At 43.1% G+C, this 22,301-nt stretch overlaps 1 protein-coding gene across 2 annotated transcripts in view; it reads right to left on the reverse strand.

Moving 5' to 3' along the window:
* Nucleotides 1-22,301, reverse strand: part of BANK1 (B cell scaffold protein with ankyrin repeats 1) — a 310,492-nt gene that overhangs the window by 29,532 nt on the left and 258,659 nt on the right. For both annotated transcript variants that reach the window (XM_075066227.1, XM_075066228.1), the window contains exon 11: nt 15,017-15,283. In XM_075066227.1, coding sequence (XP_074922328.1) covers nt 15,017-15,283 — 267 coding nt within the window. The remainder of the gene's footprint in view (nt 1-15,016; nt 15,284-22,301) is intronic.

A 22,301-nucleotide genomic window follows, 5' to 3' on the forward strand; every position in this document is an offset into this window, starting at 1 on the left:
AAGGTGTATCACTGAATAACGACAACGTGAAAACATTAACCTGAAACTCACTAGCAATTCTATTTCCAATTTGCTATCATACTTTGTCGGAATCTGTCAGATACAAGATGACAAATTTGGTTGTAAAGTACTACCAGAAGCTTATATAAAAGCAGCATATGGGTTTTTCCAGTAATAGGAGAATACTGGGAAAAACAGTCAAGTGGACTGATTAATCAATAGAATGTGACATTAAATTGCTGGGTGCTAATTACTTGCTAGGCAAGAGATCACCCCTAGAACTCTTGCTCTGCAGTTTCTATGAGCTTGGCTAGACTTGCAAGCTAGAATGCAGGAATGCAGACATGCCCTTTGAAAGCTCCGTTTCTGGCAGCTGGCATGCATATCTGCTCCGAGACAAAGCAACCATTACCGTGGAATGCTGTGTGTGTGAGACAGAGAGGCGGAGGGAAGGGGGGGGTCTGCTACTGTCTGAACTTATGAGACAGCGTGCTGACATGCTCTCAGCCCCCAAAAAACCCACTCTCTCTTCCCCGACATATACACAACACACTCCCTGTCACACTCCACGCCACCCCACCTCCCATTTGAAAAGCACATTGCAGCCACTTGCATGCTGGGATAGCTACCACAATGCACTGCTCTCTGTGGCCATTCCAAGCAGGGTTTTGGAGCAGAGCCCGGAGTTGGAGTGCGGACCAGCTGGAGTGGAGCTGAAGTGGTGCAATTCAAAAATTTGATTGCTCCAAATCCCTGGTTCCAAGAGCTGACAATGTGGCCACGCCAGTGTGCTTCCAGCTGTCAATGTGGACAGATTGCAGCGCTTTCCCTATTGCGCTCTACGAAGGCTGGTTTAACTCAAACTGGTCTACATCTGCAAGTGTAGCCATGCCGTATTAGTAGGTAAACATATGATAGTTAGAAGTTGGAAGACCTCTCACAGTGTATCTCAGGAATACTAGGTTCAGTATGAAAACAGAACAATTAACTAAGTCTAAAACTTTGGATACATTTATTAAGCTTTGGAGTCCCATTTTTGTTGTACTGAGCTTTCAAAGGGCATATTCGCATTGTTATCCTCAGAGAGAAGTGATACTGTATGAATTTGCTTTGAACATTATTCTATGTATATCTACACCTGTAGCTTCTTCACTGCAAGTGTCTGAAAAAGTGCAGTCTTGCAATAAAACACAATGGGCTGAAATTTCCTGTCTGGTGCATGGTACATTGTTGACACAATAGGAGGAAATTACACCTAACCTTCTGCAAAACATATATATTAACAAAATAAATTTTAGCAAAATAAAAGTCTCATTCTCCTGTCACAAGGAGGGCATTTGTGTATGTGCATGTGTAATGTGATAGCCACACCATGCTCATTTTTTGCATGCTGCGGAAAAAGTGAGTGTGGTACTCCAAAAGGACAAACAGTAAGGGCAAAATCCCTTATGCAATATGGGCTTGAACCAAAGTCTGCTGAAGTCAGTGGGAGTCTTTTCAGTAGTTTCACTGGGGGTTGATCAGGTCTTATGTTCCCTTGTGTAAAGGAGTTCACTCACTGCAGGAGCACCTCCCTGTGGCCAGAAGTGGTGTAGTGGCTGTCCTCCCATATGGCACCCTCCTGCCAATGGTCTCTCTTTTCACAACTTGGTCCTCTGCCCAGGTCATACTTTAGTCATCACCCTCCAGGGTAACAAAGTCCCACCCATCATTAATCCAATGACCATAGAGCAGGTCTGCCTCGCTCTAGGCTCCATGGTCAATATACCTCTTACCTCAGGGGGTTTCACCCCACCTTCCTTGGTGGCTGGTGGGGGAACCTCTACTCTGGGTTCCTGTTCAGGGACCTTGTAGCTAGCAGCCAAGGTCTACTCCCTCAGAGTCCTTCCTGTCTTAATCCCCCACCTCCCCCAAGAGTGGCTGCAGACACGCTCCTCGCAGCCCCTGACTACTACTACTACTTCTTGAGTTTGTGGTGCAGCAGACTCACTTCCCAAATCTATGACTGCCATTCACTGTTAGCTCAGCCATAAAGACAGGGATGAAATTATCTAGCCTTACCTCTTTCTTGACTCTGAAGACAGGCACACAGAAAGCTGTTCCTGCTCTACCCTCTCCTTCTTTGGAGCTGTCAGTATACATTTGACAATAGTGTCTCCACTTATCACAGATACATTGATTTGCTAAATCTTGTACATTTATCACTCTTCTCCTTTGTTTATTATATAATTCCATTTCTATCTTGGGGGTGGGGGGGACGGATTTCCAGTGATAGGTATTTTCCCATCGCTATAGTTTTTGGCCTTTCTTAAGTCTCTCTTTCCACTGATGTCCTTTAACCATTTCTTTACACTACTTACATGAGGAATTTTGAGTTTTTGTCCCACCCAGTCTCCAGTTAATCTGCAACAGTGTATTAGTGCAGAGTTATCTTCACTATCATCTAATACTTTGCACCAAAAGCTTAAGTCTAGGAGCTTCATTCTAACAGTGATAGGCATTTCTCTGGCTGTTACCTGCATTGCACACAGAACTGTAGTAATGAAGGCACCACATGCTATACGCAATGCCTGTTCTTGGATACTGTCTAGTTTTCTCAGATTTGTTTTTCATGCTGATCTGAAGGCCTGGCAGCCATACTCAATATTAGGTCTGTTTAGCACTCTGTATAGCATTATTACTGTTTTTTTAATCTGCTCCCTTGGAAGTTCCAGGGATACTTTTAAGTAGGTTGATTCTCTCCTTTGGACTTACCTATAATATTTGCAATATGGTCCCTATCAAAAATCACACTTAAGAAATGTTTCCATTATACTTCTCTGCTGGTCATATATATAATGTAATGTTATCTCTTTTTGAATCTTCCAAGTTGTGAAGATCATTTCTTTAGTTTTGTCAATTAAGAACTTGAAACCCCACCTGTTTCCCCATTCTCAATTACTCTGAAGTGAATTGTTGATTCTTTTGGTGATATTTTCAAGATGCTCTTATTTGCTCTTATTCTTATTCCATTCATTTTCTGAAATTGTTTGTGTACCTCTGATGTATTGATATCTTTATGTACTTCCCCACAGTATCTCCTCCAGCTTTCTCTTTTTGCCCTTTTTATAGCTCTATGTGCAAGTTCCTTCCTTTTTTTTAATACGTCATTAAGTCCTCACCATTTAGTGTAGTTCTTGCTTCTTATACGCCTTGTTCCTTTCCTTAATGAACTGGTCACATTCTTTGTTCCACCACAGTATGATTTTCTATCTTTTATAAAGGTTGGTATCCTAGGTATATCTAGGCTGGCCGTCTTTATAATTTCCTTAGTAATATTACTACAGAATTCCTCAGTATCCCCACTTATACACTGCTTGCCCACATGTTCCTCATGTTAAAAAGAGAGTTTCCAACTTGATTTTTTTCAGGTTCCAAGTGGGGGTATTAGTCTCATCTTTGTATTTCCTCTTCCTTGATATACAATGAATGTCAGAGACTGGTCACTACCCATTTCCTCCTCTCTGTAAATTTCCTAGATGCATTTGCTTGCTATGTTACTAAAAGCTATTCCCAGGTCTTGGCAAGAAAGGCTTCAGTCTGCTGCAATGAACCTGGTAGGTCTTCCATCACCTAATATTACTATATTATTATCTTCAAAAAATTGCTCTAGGACATTTTCCATTCTTATAATTTTTCCAACTTTCCCTCAGTCTGTTGTCATTGTTCAGATCACTGCAGATAATGTATGGGCATAACATCCACAGTTAATTCTTTCAGTTCTATAGTCTCTAGTTTTCTGCAGGGGTTATAAACATTATATAATTTGAGAGATGCAGAGCTGTTTTGTATCAGTATCTCAACAGCTTAATACTTGATATTTAACTTTTTAACTCTAAATTAAAGCAGTTTAGATTCTTCTTAACAAAGGTGCAGACACCTTCATCCTTTCCTATTTCTCTAGCACGTCTATATGTGTGATTTTAGTTTTTTTATTAGCTGAATCTATTTTGTGCATAGTATATCAGGCTTTGTTTTCACATCAGTAACATTCCTTTAATTCCTGACCATGTGCAATAAGACTACGTGCATTCCCGATAAAAACAGTCACCCCCCTTCTTGTAACCTTCAATACTTCCTTCAGTTAGGAAAGTATGGAGATGTTCCTCTGATAGATTGCTAGTTCATAGGTACTTTGCAGCAGCTTTAACTACAAGTCTCATTTTCTATTTTCTTTCCTGTCTGAAAGAAGTACAATGTATGACTTCAGTCACAGATGCAATTTCTTTTTCTATAAGTAGTATATCATCTCACTTCACCCCAATGGCACTCATTACTTTCTTCTCAGTATTTTGTTGCTTGCTAATCACTGCCCCCAACTGGGTATTATTTTTCCCTCCAGGTGTCTCCTAAAGCTTCTGCATATGAGATACTGATGATTTTGTTTTTATATTCCTTTAGCTTGCTTTGCCTTGGCACATTCTCCATATGCTGAGCTGTGTTTTCCTACACAGTTACAACATTTTTGTTCTGTCCCTTCCTCATAATTATTATATGAATGTTCTCCTCCAGACTTGCTGCACATTAATTTCCCTTTGCAATTATTTGCTGTTTGACCAAATCTTTGACACCTGTAGCATCTACCCTGTTTGTTTCAGTTAGGAATCCAGGCAGTGAACAGTTCATATTTAGCTTTCTTAGCACCTTTGTCTTAAGGAGCTTCCCTACTTGTTCTTTGTTTTTGCATTTCACTAACAAGACTCCATCAGGTAGTTTCCAGCTCTTATTATATCGCCAACACTTTTTTTTGAACCATTCAACAATCATCAGGTGGTTGACATACCCCATCTTTCTTTTTAAGTGGGGATTTTACTGTTACATAATTTCCCCCCACATCCCACTTGCTATTCTTTCTGTTGGTTCTAAAGAATCTATCCTTTTTTTCCCCTTGTTTTCATCCAGTTTTTCTCAGTGCTTTCCCTATCCACATTTTCTAGCCTGGTTTGAGTATAATTTGTTATCACTTCCATCTCCCCCCGACCAGCACTTTAGCCTGACCAGTTTTCCACTTCAGCCCCAGCAAGAGATCCACCCACATCTATCCAAATACCTTGAGCCTCTTTGTGCTACAAACTTCCTAGCTTTATAATCACCACCCAGCTCCATCCCAGCTGGGCTTTGGTCATCCATGAAGCCTCTCTCACTCTCTTTCTCAGGTGCAGCCAGGTATGTTATTTGGCCTCTTAGGCCCACATTAACCCCTTCAGAGCTTGTGTGGAGTACACACCACATCATACCCTCCAAAGCAGTTCAAAAAGTGAGAAAATGGGAAGTTTCAGCAATTCCTAGTTTCAAATTACTCCTATTCCTCTCCATAAATATTATTGCCAGCATGTGGTCACTTCTGCTGAGAGATAGTTAAAGACATACAGTACTTGCAGATGGATCAGAAAGAAAACAAAATTATGTCTTATTTGGGATATGGAGCCACAAAAGGACTTAGGAACTTGTACCCCCAGGTTTAGGTGCCGATGTCCCCAATTTAGATGCTATTGCAATTCACAAAACTCCATCTTGTCAGCTGTCTTAACTGTGTAGATGTCCAAATTCACTCTGTGCCTAAATTTCCACTGTAAAAGTTCCCTGGGCACCTAAGTTTTCACCTCGGGGCATGCACCCTACTGCCTGAGGCAGACATCTGTGTATTTATCCTCACACCTAAGTGCCAGCACGATCTTTAAAGATGGTCAAGATAGGCCTTCCCCTTGCCTACCTTACTTCTAGGACTCAATCCACTAGGGGTGCTCGGAGCATGTCTAACTCTACTCAAAAAGGCCATTCCTCACTGTGTTTGATGAGGCAAAGGGACTTGAACGGGGTGTTCCGTCTCTCATGCGAGTGCCCTAACCACAGGGTTATGTGTCTTTCTTCTCTAGCTCAATTAATATTTAATTATTTAATATAAAGTAGCATTTTTTCTCCCAGAGGACTGACAAAACTGCACCCTTTTTTTTTTTTGCCTCAGATGGATTCCTCAGCTTTCAATCACAGTAGTGCATTCTAAAAATATTTCTTCCCATTGCACTTTTTCAGTAGATTTCTTAATGCCCCAAAGTTTGCTCATCTAAAATCTAATCTTAGTTTACCAATCTAGCCAATAAAGTTAGCATACCAGTTTACAAGCAGAATAAAAAATTCCCATTCTAGCCAGTAAAACTACTAGAGCATTAAAAAATCTCGGTGCTTAGTATAATAGAGATCTCTGACACTGGAATTGATTGCTATAGTTACAAGAAATCTGTTGTTTCATGAGTCTCCAAGGTGCTGGAAATGAGGGATATTAACAGCATTTGGGTAAACACTGCCTATTCTTTATATGGAATAGTTCTGTTCCCCAAAAACCCACCCACTGGTTGCTGCATGTGGTGCAAATTCATATGGTTTTGATGAGATGCTAGAGTGCAACTTGTACTCTGTTCTGGAATAGATTTTGGAATATTGTTCCACTACTGACTTTTTGGCTCGAAATTTTTCCCAGGGATAGCCACTTTTAGATGCTAAAATGTTTTCATGTACTTGTGGAGGACTATACGGCACGAGGGATATGTAATGAGACACAGACTACAGCATGTCACTGGTTGGGTGAAGCAGAATAGTAAAAGCCTTTGCCCCCTGAGAGCTCTTTAACGACACATATGAAACAAGTTTGTGGCTTCATTCTAGTTCCTGCTGGACCAGGTGTCCACATAACAAACAACACTGATGACAATTAGCACCCTCATTAGTAGGTTCAGGAAGGAGGGAAGTGACTGGTCAATGAGGGATACTAAATGTATCCCCTCAAGCCTTGAGGCAGTCCTCAAAAGTCTGAGTTGGGGCACACTGCAGGGCATTGTGGGAAAGCTTGCACCTGTTGAGAGGATAAATTGAGAAAATTGGGTTCCAGGACTTTAATCTGGCACTTATAATGAGCATTGCAATTTCACTGTAAAATAAAAACAAAATCCCATAATACATTTAGTTAACAATTGTTTTGACAGCACATAGCTGGAAACATATTGAAATAACCGAGTAAGGAATATTAAGAATTTAAGGAATGGAGAGGGAGCACACAGGGAATGTGCACCATCTGGACAAAGTGCTATTTGGCACCACTCTGCAGCTTCGTCTTTTGATGAACTTTTCATATAAAGACAGAATATTTACACTGGTGTGCATTAAACAACAAGCAGGGATACACTCAACTGTTTATTAAAGATGCAGTATGTTTAGTGGAGTGTTCAGTATAAAAGTTTGCATGGTCAGTATAATCTGGCAAAAAAATTACATGAAATTAAGAGAAAGCTTATTAGAACTCATAACAATTTAAAAAAATAATGAGAGGAGTCTCGAGCTGAATGGTCATAAAAGCATTAAATTACAGAGCTCTTTACTTTCATCCGATGGGAGACACAGGGCCAAGATACTCAACTTGTATAAATTATCACAGCTCTGTGAAAGTCAATGGAGCAATGCCAATTTACAACAGCTGAGCATCTGACCATCATCCTTCAAAGCGTGGTCCTACTCTGAAAAGTGGCTGTGTATAAATGGTATCATGGGGTCCTATGTTCATTGCCTCTAAATCAACAAATCCCAAATTGTGGTCAAATTGTTGGTGACCTATGGAAAGCTGATTAGTCACATATTTCTCCGGTCCAGTGAGTCACAGTTTTGTTTCCGTCTGCTTCTAAAGTTATGCTTTTTTAATATGGCTGCAGCTATGGGGGAACCTGTGGGTGAGGCTCAGTGAAAGCGTGGATGGAAGCTATAGCTGACATAGAACAGGCTCTATTGTGTTGAGACCTGGGTTGAATTATTGTAAGCAAAGTCCGCATAGGGTCACTTTGCTGGTAGTTCAGGGAACAATAGGGATACTGCTCCAGGACCTGACTGACCCATTCCATCTGCCCGTTAGCCTGAGGGGGCTCCACGCTAAGGAGCTTAAAAAATTCACGCCCAAAGTGGGAGATGAAGTGTGGGTCTCTGTCTGACACGATACTGGTTGGCACTCCATGGAACTAGAAAAGAGGCACACTTTTTCCAGGGCAGTAGGGATTTTGTGGCCAGAAACAAATTGTGCCCTCTTGGTCCGGAGATTGACCACGACTAGCACCACCATGCACCCATGAGAGCAGGGCAGCTCCACAAGGAAATCTAGAGACATGGTGGAGTGGAGTCAGCAAGGGCTGGAAAAGACCAAGTGACTTTCAGCATGGGTTCTTCTGTGAGCCCAAAGGTCACAGAATTTAATGTACTTCTTGACATAAAAGCTGTCACTACCTGGTATACTTCACTGCCTGGTCAGTTTGTGTGCTCGCATGGGCCCAAACACGCACCAGGTTATTATCTTTCACCAAGGTGTGTATTTATTCTTTTTTACAAAGTAACAGAGTGTAATGCAGGCTTACAGCCAGGCGAGACTTTCATGACACTTTCACTCCTCAGCCCAGGCTTATCCTCTGAGCAACCCTTCTGAGATGCCCCTTGCTGTCTGTTCTATCCAATTACCTCATTAGCCCAGAGATTATCAACCAGCTATGCACAATCCCACAATAGAAAGTGTATAATTGGCTTCAATGAACTCTACACTCTTCCCAGTGCTGAAGCAAACCCAGTGACCATGGTGCTACATATAGTACCCTGTCACAAGAACCCAAACTTGGACACGAGAAACTTTATGAAATCAAGCCCTGCATTTCAGACTGGCCAAAGTGCCCAGCAGGCAGTGTGTCATGAAACAGTTTTAAAGTCTGGAGCCCAGGCTGTACTTGCACAGACATAACTGGTGGCACATGCAATTTGATCATTTCTCTACGAGTGAGCACCGTAAAGAGAAACTGGGCCCTGCTTCTGCAAGTAGGCCCTGTGGGAATAACCTTTTGCCTATGTGGAATGCTATTGACTTCAACAAGGATCTACCTGTGAAATGACCTCCCTCTTGGCTGGTATCAGGACTGAATGTGAGGGGATCTGCTACGCTAATAGCATGCATCTCCACTGCTTGATCTTAAGAAGCAGATTCTGTAAGTGATAGCAGTAACAGACTTGTATCCTCTCTGGATGAGGTATAGAAGAGGACAACACACACTGACCAGTAGGTTACCTACTTCCTGTTGACAGGAGATGGTCATCCTGAACATCTGAGAGCCACAACAATTCAGAAACTTGGACAAGCGCCCACTATCCCACACTCACCATTGGGCAACATCTGTCCAGTCCAGAATACAGGATCAGGGCCTTGGCAATAATTACATTCTTTACATTTAAATAACACCTTTCAGCTAAAGTTTCCCAATGTGGTCTACCTAGTAAATTTCACACAAAAAATACATTGCAACCTTACTATTCTTTCCAAATGAAGCACTCAGAAGTTAGGAGATGCTGTAATTAAGTTTGTCTATGCAACACCCGTGAGGTAAGCTGTGGTGTTATTCTCATTTTACAGATGGGAAACGGAGGCACAGAGATTAAGGTCAAAATTAACCACTGAATTTGAATGCCAATTTGAGATATGAGGAGCCAATTTTTCAGAGTACTTAGCACTTCATACATTCAGAGCACAGCTCCCAGTTACTTTAGTCATAAATGTGAGCATTCAGCACTTCTGAAGATCAGGCTCCATGATCTCAAGTTGGGCTAGAAAAAGAGGAACACATAATTAGTGACCACCTGTGAATAGTCTGGTTTAAGTGACTTGTTCAGCACCATACAGAAACTCTGTGTTAGAAACAGGGATAGAATTCAACTCTTCAGGGTAGCATCCAACTGTGTTAAACATGAGACCATCCCTTCCATTATTGCGATCCCATATTATATTCAGTATAGATGTTCCATCCTGCTGCAACTAATGATGCAAAGGTCCTACAGACAACACTATTCAACCTTGATTCATCCCAAGAGCAGGACCAAATAGGCTTGTGGATTGAATCACCCAGGGGTCCTGTGGGAAAAAAATGTGATCGTCTAATTGATGCATATGGACAAGGGGGCCAAATTACAGACAACCTTAACTCTGGCATTTCCTAACTTTTGAGTGCTTGAATTTACAATATTAATAATGTTCTTTTAACACAGGTTTGAGGTTTGTTTTTTTGAAAAAAACAACCGACAAAACAAATTCCATCTTGTGACATCATATTGATACCCACATTGCTGTTCATCGGCAGGGTTGGAACCTTTTAATCCATCATACAAACCTCTGCCATTATAGCTTGTAGTAAGGCGGCCTAGCTCCCAACCGCCCCAGAGAGGGATGAGCCCTTACGGATGCCAAAGTGGGCAGAGTCACTGGAGCCTGCGCCCGCCCCTCAGAGGTCATGGCGCAGGACAGGAAGTATAAAAGCCCAGCCTCAGGACTTAGAAGCTGCCTGGCCGCCGGAGAGGCCAGACACTGAGGCCCTAGCTCCCGCTGGGGAGACTCCTGCCGCCTGCGACCGACCTGAGGACTGGCCATAGCTGCAGGGACTGGACGCTGACCAGATGCTGGAAGAGCCCCTAAGCCGATTGGTACAAAGGGACCCTGAGGAGCTGCCCAGTTTACCCGTCGCTTAGTATCCTGAGGAGCCCATGGTGTGGGATGCTGTGGAAGATGCCGCTGAGACACAGGTACCGGTAGAGGGGGAGGTCGGAAGTAGCCCAGGGCAGCCGACTCTAGTCTGGCTGCAGCATACCCAGAGCCAATGTCAATGTGTTGCGGCCAGGATCCCCACTGACACAGCAGCAGGCTGCCTGTCGCTGTTAGGGCCCTGGGCTGGGACGCAGAGGAGTGGGCGGGCCTGCGTCCCCCCTGCCACCCTACTCACGGGTGGCAGTCTCCCTCTCGCCCCGACGCTCAGACCCAGGAGCCTGGGCTTCTTAACTTACTGAACTGTTTGCTCAGCCCCTGCCTGAGGGTCTGAGCCCTGAACCACTGTTTGTTGCCCCGCCCTAACCTAGAGCCTGGGCTTAATTTCCTGAACTGTTTGCTCTGCCCCTGCCTGAGGGTCTGAGCTCTGAACTATTGTTTGCTGCCCCACCCTGACCTAGGGCCTGGGTTTAATTTCCTGAACTGTTTGCTCAGCCCCTCCCTGAGGGTCTGAGCCCTGAACTATTGTTTGTTGCCCCGCCCCGACCCAGGGCCTGGGCCTTCAAGACGAGACTATTGGCTCAGCCCCTGCCTGAGGGCCTGAGCTCCTGGCTGTTTCCTGACCACCAGGCTAATTCACCAGTGCACTGGACTCGTGTAGTGAGGTGGCCTGGCTTCCAGCCACCCCCAGAGAGGGGTGAACCCCACCAGCGGACGTTTACATAGCTAATGGAGCAACTGATAGCAGTTGTTCCCTACATGGCTCCCAGTTCCAACTCACAGCCACAATTTCTCCCCCTCCTCCAGTCCCAGGCTCACAAGACTCTGGGTCCCAAACTACTCCTTTCCCTTCCTAAAGTTCCAGTTTTTATCCCCTTTACATTTGAATCGGATGAATCAGAATTCCTTCTCTTCACTGTCTCGACGCCGGTCAGTCAGTCCCTACTCCACAGCATGGGGGCACTATAGCACTTCAAAGAACTCTCTTTCAACACGGGCAAAACAATGTGTTTTCCCCTATTCTCATTTTCCAAAACAGCTGAACCATTTTGGCTTAATTTTTCAAAAAACTGAAATCAGAGTCCTATAATGGAAAGTGTTAGATAACCTTAATAAGAGGTGGTGCTACCAGCCCTGCCTTTAACAAAGGCATGACATTTGTTATGGTTTTCTTGCCATTATTGGATAAATGAAAGGTTATGTCCTTAATAAAGAGAATAAGGAATTTAAATTAAACATACCACACGACTCTTATCTTCCAAGTCCTCTCTCAGAGAATACAAGATGGAAGAAAGTTAGTTTTCTAAATAAGTGATGACTTTCTAAGAAATTAGTGCAATTCTTTTACATCTAGCTAAATTCTGAGAAACCTAGAGGGAAATAGCTTATGCTGACGATACCAACAGCCATTAGTAATAGCTCTGTAAAAGAAAAGATCCTTTTGGCAAATGTGGTACAGATGCAGAATATTCAGTGTAGTAAAATGGCTATTCTTTATACAGCACTTAAGATTTCTGTGGAAATGTTAGGAGACAAACACTTAAAGGCCAGCAAAATACAATATGCCAAACTACCCATAGTAAAATTAAAATGTCTGTGTATTAATAATCAAATCATAAATCCCAAACAAAACAAACTACACTTCCAGCACATTTGACAAACCACTTCTTAACAACCTCTCTCTCTTTTTATGGCCAGCCCCATAATTCAACTGGTCTCCAATGAGCCCAGCTACATTCAACCATATTTGGCTTTGTCTGTAATGAGTAGAGATACCTGAGGTAACTGTTTTTTAGAGACACAGTTTTAGCCCCATCCCAGCCAAACACAATCACGCTACTGTATACATTTTCGCTTTCATTTCCATCCCTTCAGCATAGTTTAAACTCCAGTTTATATTTCAGAATCATCCTTATTTACATAAAACTGAACTGAAGAAAGGAGCTTTTCAGTTGTGGAATAATGTCTTCTGTAATTGTTAGAGATGGATGAACTGATTTGGATAAATTAAGAACCTGCCCAAACTTTGGGTCAAAGCTCAAACTGAACTTGGTATGATTTTTGTTTAATTAAAAAAATAAATCAGGATAACTTTTTCACTGATCTTTTTTTCTTTTTCAGGTAATTCAAAGAGAAAAGGAAACACTGTTTTCACAGTATTTCTGACAGAACAAAAGCAGGAAGTACTAGACATCTCACCAGAACGCCTGCTCCCATGAGATTTCCAACCCAATTTTTCAGAAGCAGAAATTTCAGGAACAGGTTCAGAAATGGGCTACTAGGATGATCTGAGGAATGGAAACCCTGTCGTATGAAAGGAGACTCAAAGAGCTTGGCTTGTTTAGCCTAACCAAAAGAAGGTTGAGGGGGGATATGATGGCTTTTTATAAATATATCAGAGGGATTAATATTAGGGAGGGAGAGGAATTATTTAAGCTTAGTACCAACGTAGACACAAGAACAAATGGATATAAACTGGACACTAGGAAGTTTAGACTTGAAATTAGACGAAGGTTTCTAACCATTAGAGGAGTGAAGTTCTGGAACAGCCTTCCAAGGGGAGAAGTGGGGGCAAAAGACATATCCGGCTTTAAGACTAAGCTTGGTAAGTTTATGGAGGGGATGGTATGATGGGATAGCCTAATTTTGGCAATTAATCAAAGATCAATTGCCAAATTATCAGCAGGTTAGTATGCCCAGTGACCTGGGATGGGATGTTAGATGGGGTGGGATCTGAGTTACTACAGAGAATTCTTTCGAGGCTACTGGCTGGTGAGTCTTGCCCACATGCTCAGGATTTAACTGATCGCCATATTTGAGGTCAGGAAGAAATTTTCCTCCAGGGCATATTGGCAGGGGCCCTGGAGGTTTTTCGCCTTCCTCTGCAGCATGGGGCACAGGTCACTTGCTGGAGGATTCTCTGCAGCTTGAGGTCTTCAAACCACAATTTGAGGACTTCAATAACTCAGACATAGGTTAGGGGTTTGTTATAGAAGTGGATGGGTGAGATTGTATGGCCTGCATTGTGCAGGAGGTCAGACTAGATGATCATAATGGTCCCTTCTGACCTTAAAGTCTATGAGTCTATGAGATCACTTTGATAAAGTTCAGATACACATTCTAATTTATGTGTAATTATTCCTACCAAAATGAGCTTCTATATCTTTGAGGTTCGCTCATTAACTATCATAATGACAATTTGTGCACACAAAAACCTTTAAGATACTTTATTTCAAAATGCTAATTTAATGCCACAATAAGATTGCTAGGAAAGGAAATGCTGTGTGCGCTCCGGATACAGAAATGTTTAATCACAGATACTGAAACATCAGTTCCTAAATGCTCTTCTCCACATCTTCTTCCCCTGAGTTCAACACGGTTTACTGAAGATTTGTGATAGATGAAAGAAGAATGGAACGAATTTTAAATCAGCAGGTTTGGATAATTTGCCTCCAAGAGTTTTAAGGAAGCTCGCTGAGGAACTTGCTGAACCGTTATTGTTGATTTTCAATTACTCTTAGAGCACTGGGGAAGTTCCAGAAGACAGGAAGAAAACTAATGTTGTACCAGTATTTAAAAAGGGTAAACAGGATGACCTGGGTAATTATAGGCCTGTCACTCTGACATCAATCCCAGGCAATGGAGCAGCTGATACAGGACTTTTGAATTAAGAATTAAGAATAAAGAATTAAAGGAGTATATAATTAATACCAATCACCACGGGCCTCTAGAGAATAGATCCTGTCAAACTAAAGATGTCTTTTATTGATGATTTACAAGTTGTGTTGATAAAGGCAAGAGTGTATATACATAGATTTCTGTAAGGTGTTTGATTTGGCATTGTACAATATTTAGATTAAAAATTAACTGGGCATACATGAAATGGGTTAAAAGCTGGCTAAATGATAGGTCTCAAAATATAACTCCAAATGGGGTAAATGGGATTTAAGGGAAGAACCACAGTAAAGAAAGTTCTGAAGCTGGGGTTGGAGAAAGGAAAGCTTTTTTTTTATATTGTTACTTGGGCAATATATTGCACCCTTTTTTAACTGTTTGAAGGACACAATGAACAGAATGGGCCAGATCCTGAGGTGGTGTAAACTGGTGTAGCTCCACTGATTTATACCAGTTCAGTATTTGGTCTAGTAATTTTTCATCTTCCATCATATTGTGTTACTATCTTAAGTAATTTTGATTAGTTTTTTTTAAAGTAGCATCCTATTAGATGCGAAATTGAAATTAGCAACAACTTGGATACTTTTTCAGTTTGTTTCAAAGAGAGAATAGATTGATTCAAGTTTACTAATAAGCAAAGGACCTCAGCCTCAAGTAGAAGATAATCTTTAGAAAATTAATATTCATCATTCACAACAGACAACTCTACCCGGAGCAACACTTATCTGTCAGTAAATATCTTTAAACAAACCTTACCTTGTACTATGTAGGGAGTGTTCTCTTCCTTAGGGGAACTCAAGGGACGAGGGGCAGGTGCTGGTGGCCGGTTTATAATAAAGGATCCATGTTGCTTTCTTTTCTCCTCATCAGAGGCCAGTATCATATCATACACACTGTCATCCAAATCGGCAAAAGTATAAGGGTCCTCTTCATCATCCTCAGATTTATCCTCTTCTCCACAGTATACTTCCAGATGACCAGAAGTCTTATCTCTTTCCTTTCTGTCTTCTTCCCATTTCCTTGCTGCAACATAGACAAGTTGTTTTCAGTCTTTAGGCTTCAAAAAGCTGCATTCTGATGCCAAGATTTTCAATTTAGGCACCTAAATAAAAGTGGCCTGATTTCCCACAGCTCTTATTAAAGCCCATACAGATGGCTTCTAGGGGAAGCACTGCATTCTTATTTCTTCTTCATAGTTTTTGCTAAACTTTTTGAGACTGGGACCCAAGAATGAGGTAACTAAATAAATGGCCTTATTTTAAAAAATACTGAGCACCTAGCAGCTTCCACTGAATATAAAAGGTTTCTTATCCTTAATAGTAAAGCAAAATAAATGGCAGCTGTGGGGTTCTCAGCACTTTTGAAAATCAATTCACTTATATGCCAAAATACAACCTTGGTAGTCTAACTTTACCTATCAGTATTTGAAAATTTTAGCTTTTGTCTCCCACATGCCTTCTGTAGACATGAAGCCTCTTTCCAGGTGCTCCCTCCTAGCTTAGGGGCAGCCCTGCATCTGTTCCCTCACCTCATTTTCCTTCCTGGATCCCCAGCAAATCCATGCAACCATGTTCTCAAGTCCATCAACACTTATTAATAAAACATAGCACAAATGTTCCACAGCACGTCATCCCAGTGAAATTAGTCCTTAAAAAATCCAGCTTTGTTCTCACCAAATGCCAGTGTCTTTTGCCACATCTCCATCCCTCTGCCAGAAGAGTCCAGCCCTTCCTTCATGGGTGCAATCCTCTTCTTCTCAGTGGGAGCTCCCACAGCCTCTCTGCTGGGAGCACCCCTCACTCCTCATGCCTTCACTCCCCACTGTTTCTCAGGGTCCAGCTCTCCAGCAAAGAGACATCAGTGGATAAGCCCCCTCGCTGCTCCCCTTTCCTTCAGCCCCCTGTGGCCATTGGCTCCACCTCTCTGGCTTAGAGCCAGCAGGCATCTCCCTCTTCTGCTGTCACCTTCAGCCTTCTCCAGTCCATGCTCTCTGGGTTAAGACCTGTCAGCCAGCAAAACCTTCTGGCTGCTCTCCTGTCTTCAGCCTTCTCCCAGAAACTACCTTCTGTCTCTGGCAGCTCTTATCTCCTGCCCTTTCAGTCTCCTCTGACTCTCCTGGTCTCTTGCTCACAAGACCTTATTAGGTATGTCAACACTGCAATTAGACAACCACTGTGCCAGCTGACTTGGGCTTGTGGGCTTGGATGCTGTTTCACTGAAGCGTAGACGTCCAGGCTCAGGCTGATTCCCAGGCTCTATGACCCTATGAAGAGGGAGAGTCCCAGAGCCTGGGCTGCAGCCTGAGCCCAGAAGTCTGCATTGCAATAAAACAGCCCTGCAGCCCAACCCCCACACGCCTGCATCAGCTGGAACGGGACAGCTGCATGTTTTTAATTGCAGTGTAGACATACCCTTATAGACCCCAGGTTCTGCCCTGCCCTCATCATCATCCACTTGGACTGGAACAGGAGAGCCAAGCCCAGTTTCCTTTAATGGGACAACTATCCTGCAAACACTACCTGTTTTTTGACTTTGACCAAGATGTACTGTAGTACTATACTATAAACCATGAAAGTCAAGGCCATCCCTAAGGGGGTGGCCCCCCCCAGATCCCATCCCCACCACCATCCTGCCTCTTTCCACCCCTATCCTGCCTCTTCCCAACCCAGTTCTGCCCCCTCCCCCAAGTGTGCTGGACTCCCCAGCGTCTCCTGAGACTGCGAAAGCAGCTAAACTTCTGATCCACGGTTGGCGGTAGGTGCTGAGAGGGAGGTGGAGGGGCTGCTCGGTGGGGCCTGCTGGGGAGCAGGAGGCGCGGGGGGGGAAGGTTCTGTAGGAGGGACCCTTCTTGCCCCCCCCCCGCCTACTTGCTGCTCGCCTCCTCACCCTGCTCACTCACCCGTCTCTCACCTCATCTCCCCGCCCGCTCCTCATGATTTTCTTGAAGCGTGAGGCTCCCCAAAGCATGGGGCCCCCCAAAGCATGAGGCCCAGGGCAGTTGCCCTGATTCGCCATACTCAAGGGACAGCTCTGATCAAAGGGTCCCTGGATGTACTTTTACAACTCAGGACATACAGTTCCATTGTATATCATCTTTTGTAATTCATTTTGTGTTAAAAAAAAGGTTTCCTAAGCCTCTGCTTCCACCTTCCATATTCCCCATATTCCATATATTGTGTTTTCTGGCTGCCCGTTGCATTCATTTTTAGCTTTCACTTTCTATTTAAAAAGCTGTAGGCAGAATTAGTAATATCCCAGATTTCATTTTTTAGACAGCAATATATTAGAAGCTTGTGTAGAGAAAGTGATATTAAAAACAGCAGCTGGTAGACTGGTTAAATCAGTGGTTTTAAAAACACTTGGACAGATGTCACAAACATACTTAGCACAATTTATTAATGAGTAATTCTGAGGCCACTGAAATGACAAATGTTTACATTTGCCTACTGCTGTCTACCTACTGTCCCCAAACAAACAGAAGATCCCCTAGTAGGCTTTGGTAGTTAATTGGGGTTCCCTTTATGTTGTTGTCATCCCCTGTGTATGTCTCTTAATGCTTAAAACCTTTCCACTGCTGATTAGAGTGAGAAACATTTTGTGTGTCTTGGGGACTCCATCAAGTGAGTAAGTTTTAAAAGTGATACTATGTTCATGTAAACTGGCTACATTATTATCATCTACTGTGTACTCTGGGTTTCTTATCTATAAAAATATATTGTAAAGCATCTACTTGTAGTAGATAAAAAGTCTGCAATATTCTATACTTAATGTGAGAAATAGATAGTCTGTTTCCATGTTTCTGTCTCAGTGGACATTTTCATTCTCAGAACTCCAATAGGGGGCACTCTTATGCCATCAGCAAAGAAACCCTCTCTCTGAAAAAGGGCTGAGCACTAAAATGCCTTTTATCTATTCCTGAGCAATACCTGCAGTAAAAGGCTCTAAAAATGTGTAGTGATGACTCATTATAGTTTCTCTTTGAAAAGAAACTATCATCCTAATTTAGAGAAGATCCTCATGTGTTATTTTCCTTTCCCCCTTCCCCAGAAAGCTTTAACGATGAAACCAAAGCTAATACTTCATGAAAACACATTTTAAATGAAGGATTCATATAGGAATTGTTTCAGAGGAATCTTATATTAACCCTAGGTTGTTAACTGTCTGTGCGCTTTATGTCCATATCTATCTATCTGTTCAGGTCCATATTTATGTTTAATAGGCATGAGACAGAGATGGAAGCATTACTAATGCATGATGTAGCCACATATGAGCTATGCAGGTTAATCCAAATTTATACCGAAAAATTCTTTATTCCAAGCCTACCCCTCTCATTTATGTAGCTACTGAGAACAGGGGGTATCGCAAGAGAAGTAAGGGGCATTTGGGGGTCATGGTGGCAGTTCATCACTTCATGGTAAGTAGATGTGCTTATCATTTGTAATCTTTACTTTTTAATATATGCATATAAACTTGTAGCATCCTGCATGAAACCTGCTTTTTCTTTCAAGTTAGAGGACTGAAGGAAATCCCACTGAAACAAAAAAGCCAAAAACTAAAACACCCACATCCTGCAGAATAGCAAGCTATAAAACACATAGCCACTCAGACATGAATAGCGGGGAGGGATAGCTCAGTGGTTTGCACATTGGCCTGCTAAACCCAGGCTTGAGACTTTAACCCTTGAGGGGGCCATTAGTCCTGTGATGAGCAGGGGGTTGGACGAGATAATCTCCTGAAGTCCCTCCCAACCCTGACAGTCTATGAAGATGGGGATAGATTAGATAGCAAAGACTATACAGTAGAGTAGAATGGGGTGGGGAGACTACGGAGTGTAAATTGTGAAGGAAGTAAGGATCTAGGAAGCAGGAAATCTGTAAAACCAGAGGATTAGAGCTGAGAGGCAGTCTAGGCAGTGGAAAGGAGCTAGGCTAAACTTAAAATGGCTGCTAACATTATTGCGCAATCACCAGTAAATGTATTATACAATAACCAGACATAATGTAGAATTGCCAGAGTTTAATTCATACTGAACAAAATCCTGAAGTCCTAGCTCAAAAAAAAAAATAAAGAATCGTTACTTACCCTATGGTAAGTAGACTGTTTAAAGAGACAGTCAGCAGGTGCCCTTGGGCAACCTGTCAGTGCTGCGAAATGCACTGTGAAAGCAAGGAACCGTGCAGTCTGGAAACAACCCAGTCAGAAGGGAGAGAGATGGGGACCTCCACCCAGAAAGGCAACAGCTGGGGAGCTGGAAGCCTGAGGGAGGGTGCCCTTGCTGCACCACTGAGAGAGGAGAAAGGCCATGTTCACAGCATGCCCATATGCTTTCTTCATCCCACCATGCTGTATGACAGATATGAAGCTACATATGTTGTTTCTAGCAAAAATATATCTTGGGGGCATGAGAAGATTGATCTATAACTCAGACATAGGTTAGGGGTTTGTTACAGGAGTGGCTGGGTGAGATTCTGTGGCCTGCACTGTGCAGGAGGTCAGACTAGATGATCATAATGGTCCCTTCTGACCTTAAAGTCTATGAGTCTATTCATTCTTGACCTGGCATCCAAAGCTGATGCTTGTTCTGGTCGTTCTGCAGTCCTTGTTTACCTAGAACTCCTTAGCCCACTTTCCTAGGGGTTGTGCTGCTTATTAACTCCCACAAGTGGGAATATGCAGAGACCACTCAAAGAAGAAATGAAGGTTACTTACCTGTAACTGAAGTTCTGTAAGAGGAGTCTCTGCATGTTCACACTCCCTGCCCATCTTCCCCGCTTCACTGGAGTCTCAGGGCAAGAATTCCCATATTAGTGGAAGGAACTGAGGGGTGGTTGGGGCCACTCCACACTTTTACACCATCAGAACCCTCCAGGATCAGAGGAAAAGGGAGGAGTGAGGGGCCCCCAATGGATACTGCTTGTCAGAAGGTTCAGAAGTTTGCGGTGTAGGCACCTTGATCCCACAAATGGGAATATGCAGGGGCTCCCTCAAAGAAGTAAGCTTCATTTCTTTCTTCTTTGAGCATGTGTCAGTGTGAATCTCACTGTATGTGACTGCCAAGCAGTATCTTCTTCTGGATAGCGCGTTCCCTGGCACTGGAACTAAGAGTGCTGGCGGTACTGCTGTATGTCCTGGCTTGAAGTGGTTTCCATTATATCCCGGGGTTTACCGTTTGGTTCAAGGCTCTTAGCACCCCCACTAAACAAATTGTTCCAGTGCCTCTGAGTGGGTATGAGGAGTATGATCTGTGCTAATCAAATAAAAAATGAAGTACTGCTCTTTGCAACTTGGCATCTGTCCTGGCTGCATGTCAAGTGCATAATGTTTAAAGAAGGTCAGTGGGTTTGTCCATGTAGCTGCCTTACAGCTCTGTGACTCCGGCACATTTCTGACAAATGTTGACTTGCTTGCTTGAGCTCTGATGAAGTGAGTATTGACGTTCACATGTGAGGCTCACTAACCAGACAGTAACAAGTGGAAATGCATCGTGTAATCCACCTGGAGAGTCTCTGTGATGAGATCACCTCGCCTTTCAATACACAAAGAACCAGGGAGAGCACTGGAAGGGTTTACTCTTCTTTAGGTATTAAAGTAGGGCTCTGTAAATGTCCAGAGTGAGAATGGCAAATCCTCAGTTATGGCTTGCATTTCATGAGGAATGGTCTAAGCTTGGAGACGGGACACCCTCCTCACTAACACCAGAGTGCTTATGTATCTAGCTACATCCATTGTGGATTACGGGGACATATTTGCCACCAATTGTCCATCTTTTCCAATGTCTTTAAGCTCCTCCCAAGTCTTGCGAGGGAGCTTGCTGATTGTTGCTCTGTCCCATGTAGGAAATTCTCATTTGTGTAGGAGAGCCTGGCAATTAGCCACCATTCACTGGTGATATAGAGATAGCAGATCCAATTATTTGGGATGCATATTCTTGGCCAAATGCGATTTTTCTTGGATGACTGAGACCACTAGAGATTGGGATTAGGGTGAGAATAAAAATATTTGAACCTGGAAGGTGGCACCTGCTATGTCTTAATATGTTTTGTTGTTAGTGATACAGTGGCCAGCACTTGTCATGGAGTTCATGATGGATCTAGCAATCCCACATTTATGGGGAAGGTGAAGATAGGAAAATGAATAGCTTGTGAGATTTTTCAGATATAAATGCAGTCTGGATCTCCAGTGTGTCTGTGATTCATACCAGGAGCTCTTGGAATGCTTTGAAATCATCCAGCATTGGTATCAATGCTGAGGTGACCACTTTGCTGGTTGATGATTAGGAAAGGTCTTTGAGGGGCAATGTCTGATGCTGATGGATTTGTGCCTACAGGTCCCACTCCTCCTGGTACTCTGGGGTCTGCAGCCTTGCCAGTTAGGCTGCCAGAGAGGGAGATCTTCTCTTTCTTGATGGAGAAAAGTGGCTCCTTCAGGCTTGTGAAGGAGGACCATTTAGTCCAAGAAGACCCAGACTGGCATCCCGTATGAATATACGTGGTTGGAAGGTTGCTGACAGGACCAATGCCAGTTCTCATGCAGTGGCTAAGTTCTGAAGAACTCTTATGTTTTTTCAGACTCTTATGGTTCAGTGACCATAAAGGGGATGGCTTCCTGCTCAATACTGGTGAAGTGTGCCTCAGTGATGATAAGCATGTATCCGCCATGGACAGTGCCAGTGGGTACAGTGCTGCCACTGGGTAGGGGTGCAGGTGCTTCTATCAGTACCAGTGGACATCTCAGTGCTGATGACCATTCTGCAGAGCACAATTGTTCCCCCATAATACCAAGGTTGGAGTTGGCAGTGGGGTCCAGAACCAAGGAAATCTGCCGCACTGTAGTTTGCTCCTTTTCACTCATCTTCAGTGCTGGGAGAGTTTGATGATTTATCCCTGATGCTTTCCTGTATGTCTCTACATGAGAGGACACTGAGCTCTTCCTGAAGCTCCTGCCTCAGTGTTCTAGGTGGCCTCTTTCAGTGACCTGCTCTGATGTCTGAGGTTTTGCTGTTCATTGGCCTCATCAGTTCTGGTCAGTGTTGATGTAGCCA

This window comes from Chelonoidis abingdonii, chromosome 5, assembly GCF_003597395.2.
Source record: "Chelonoidis abingdonii isolate Lonesome George chromosome 5, CheloAbing_2.0, whole genome shotgun sequence".
NCBI classification, from domain to species: Eukaryota; Metazoa; Chordata; order Testudines; family Testudinidae; genus Chelonoidis; species Chelonoidis abingdonii.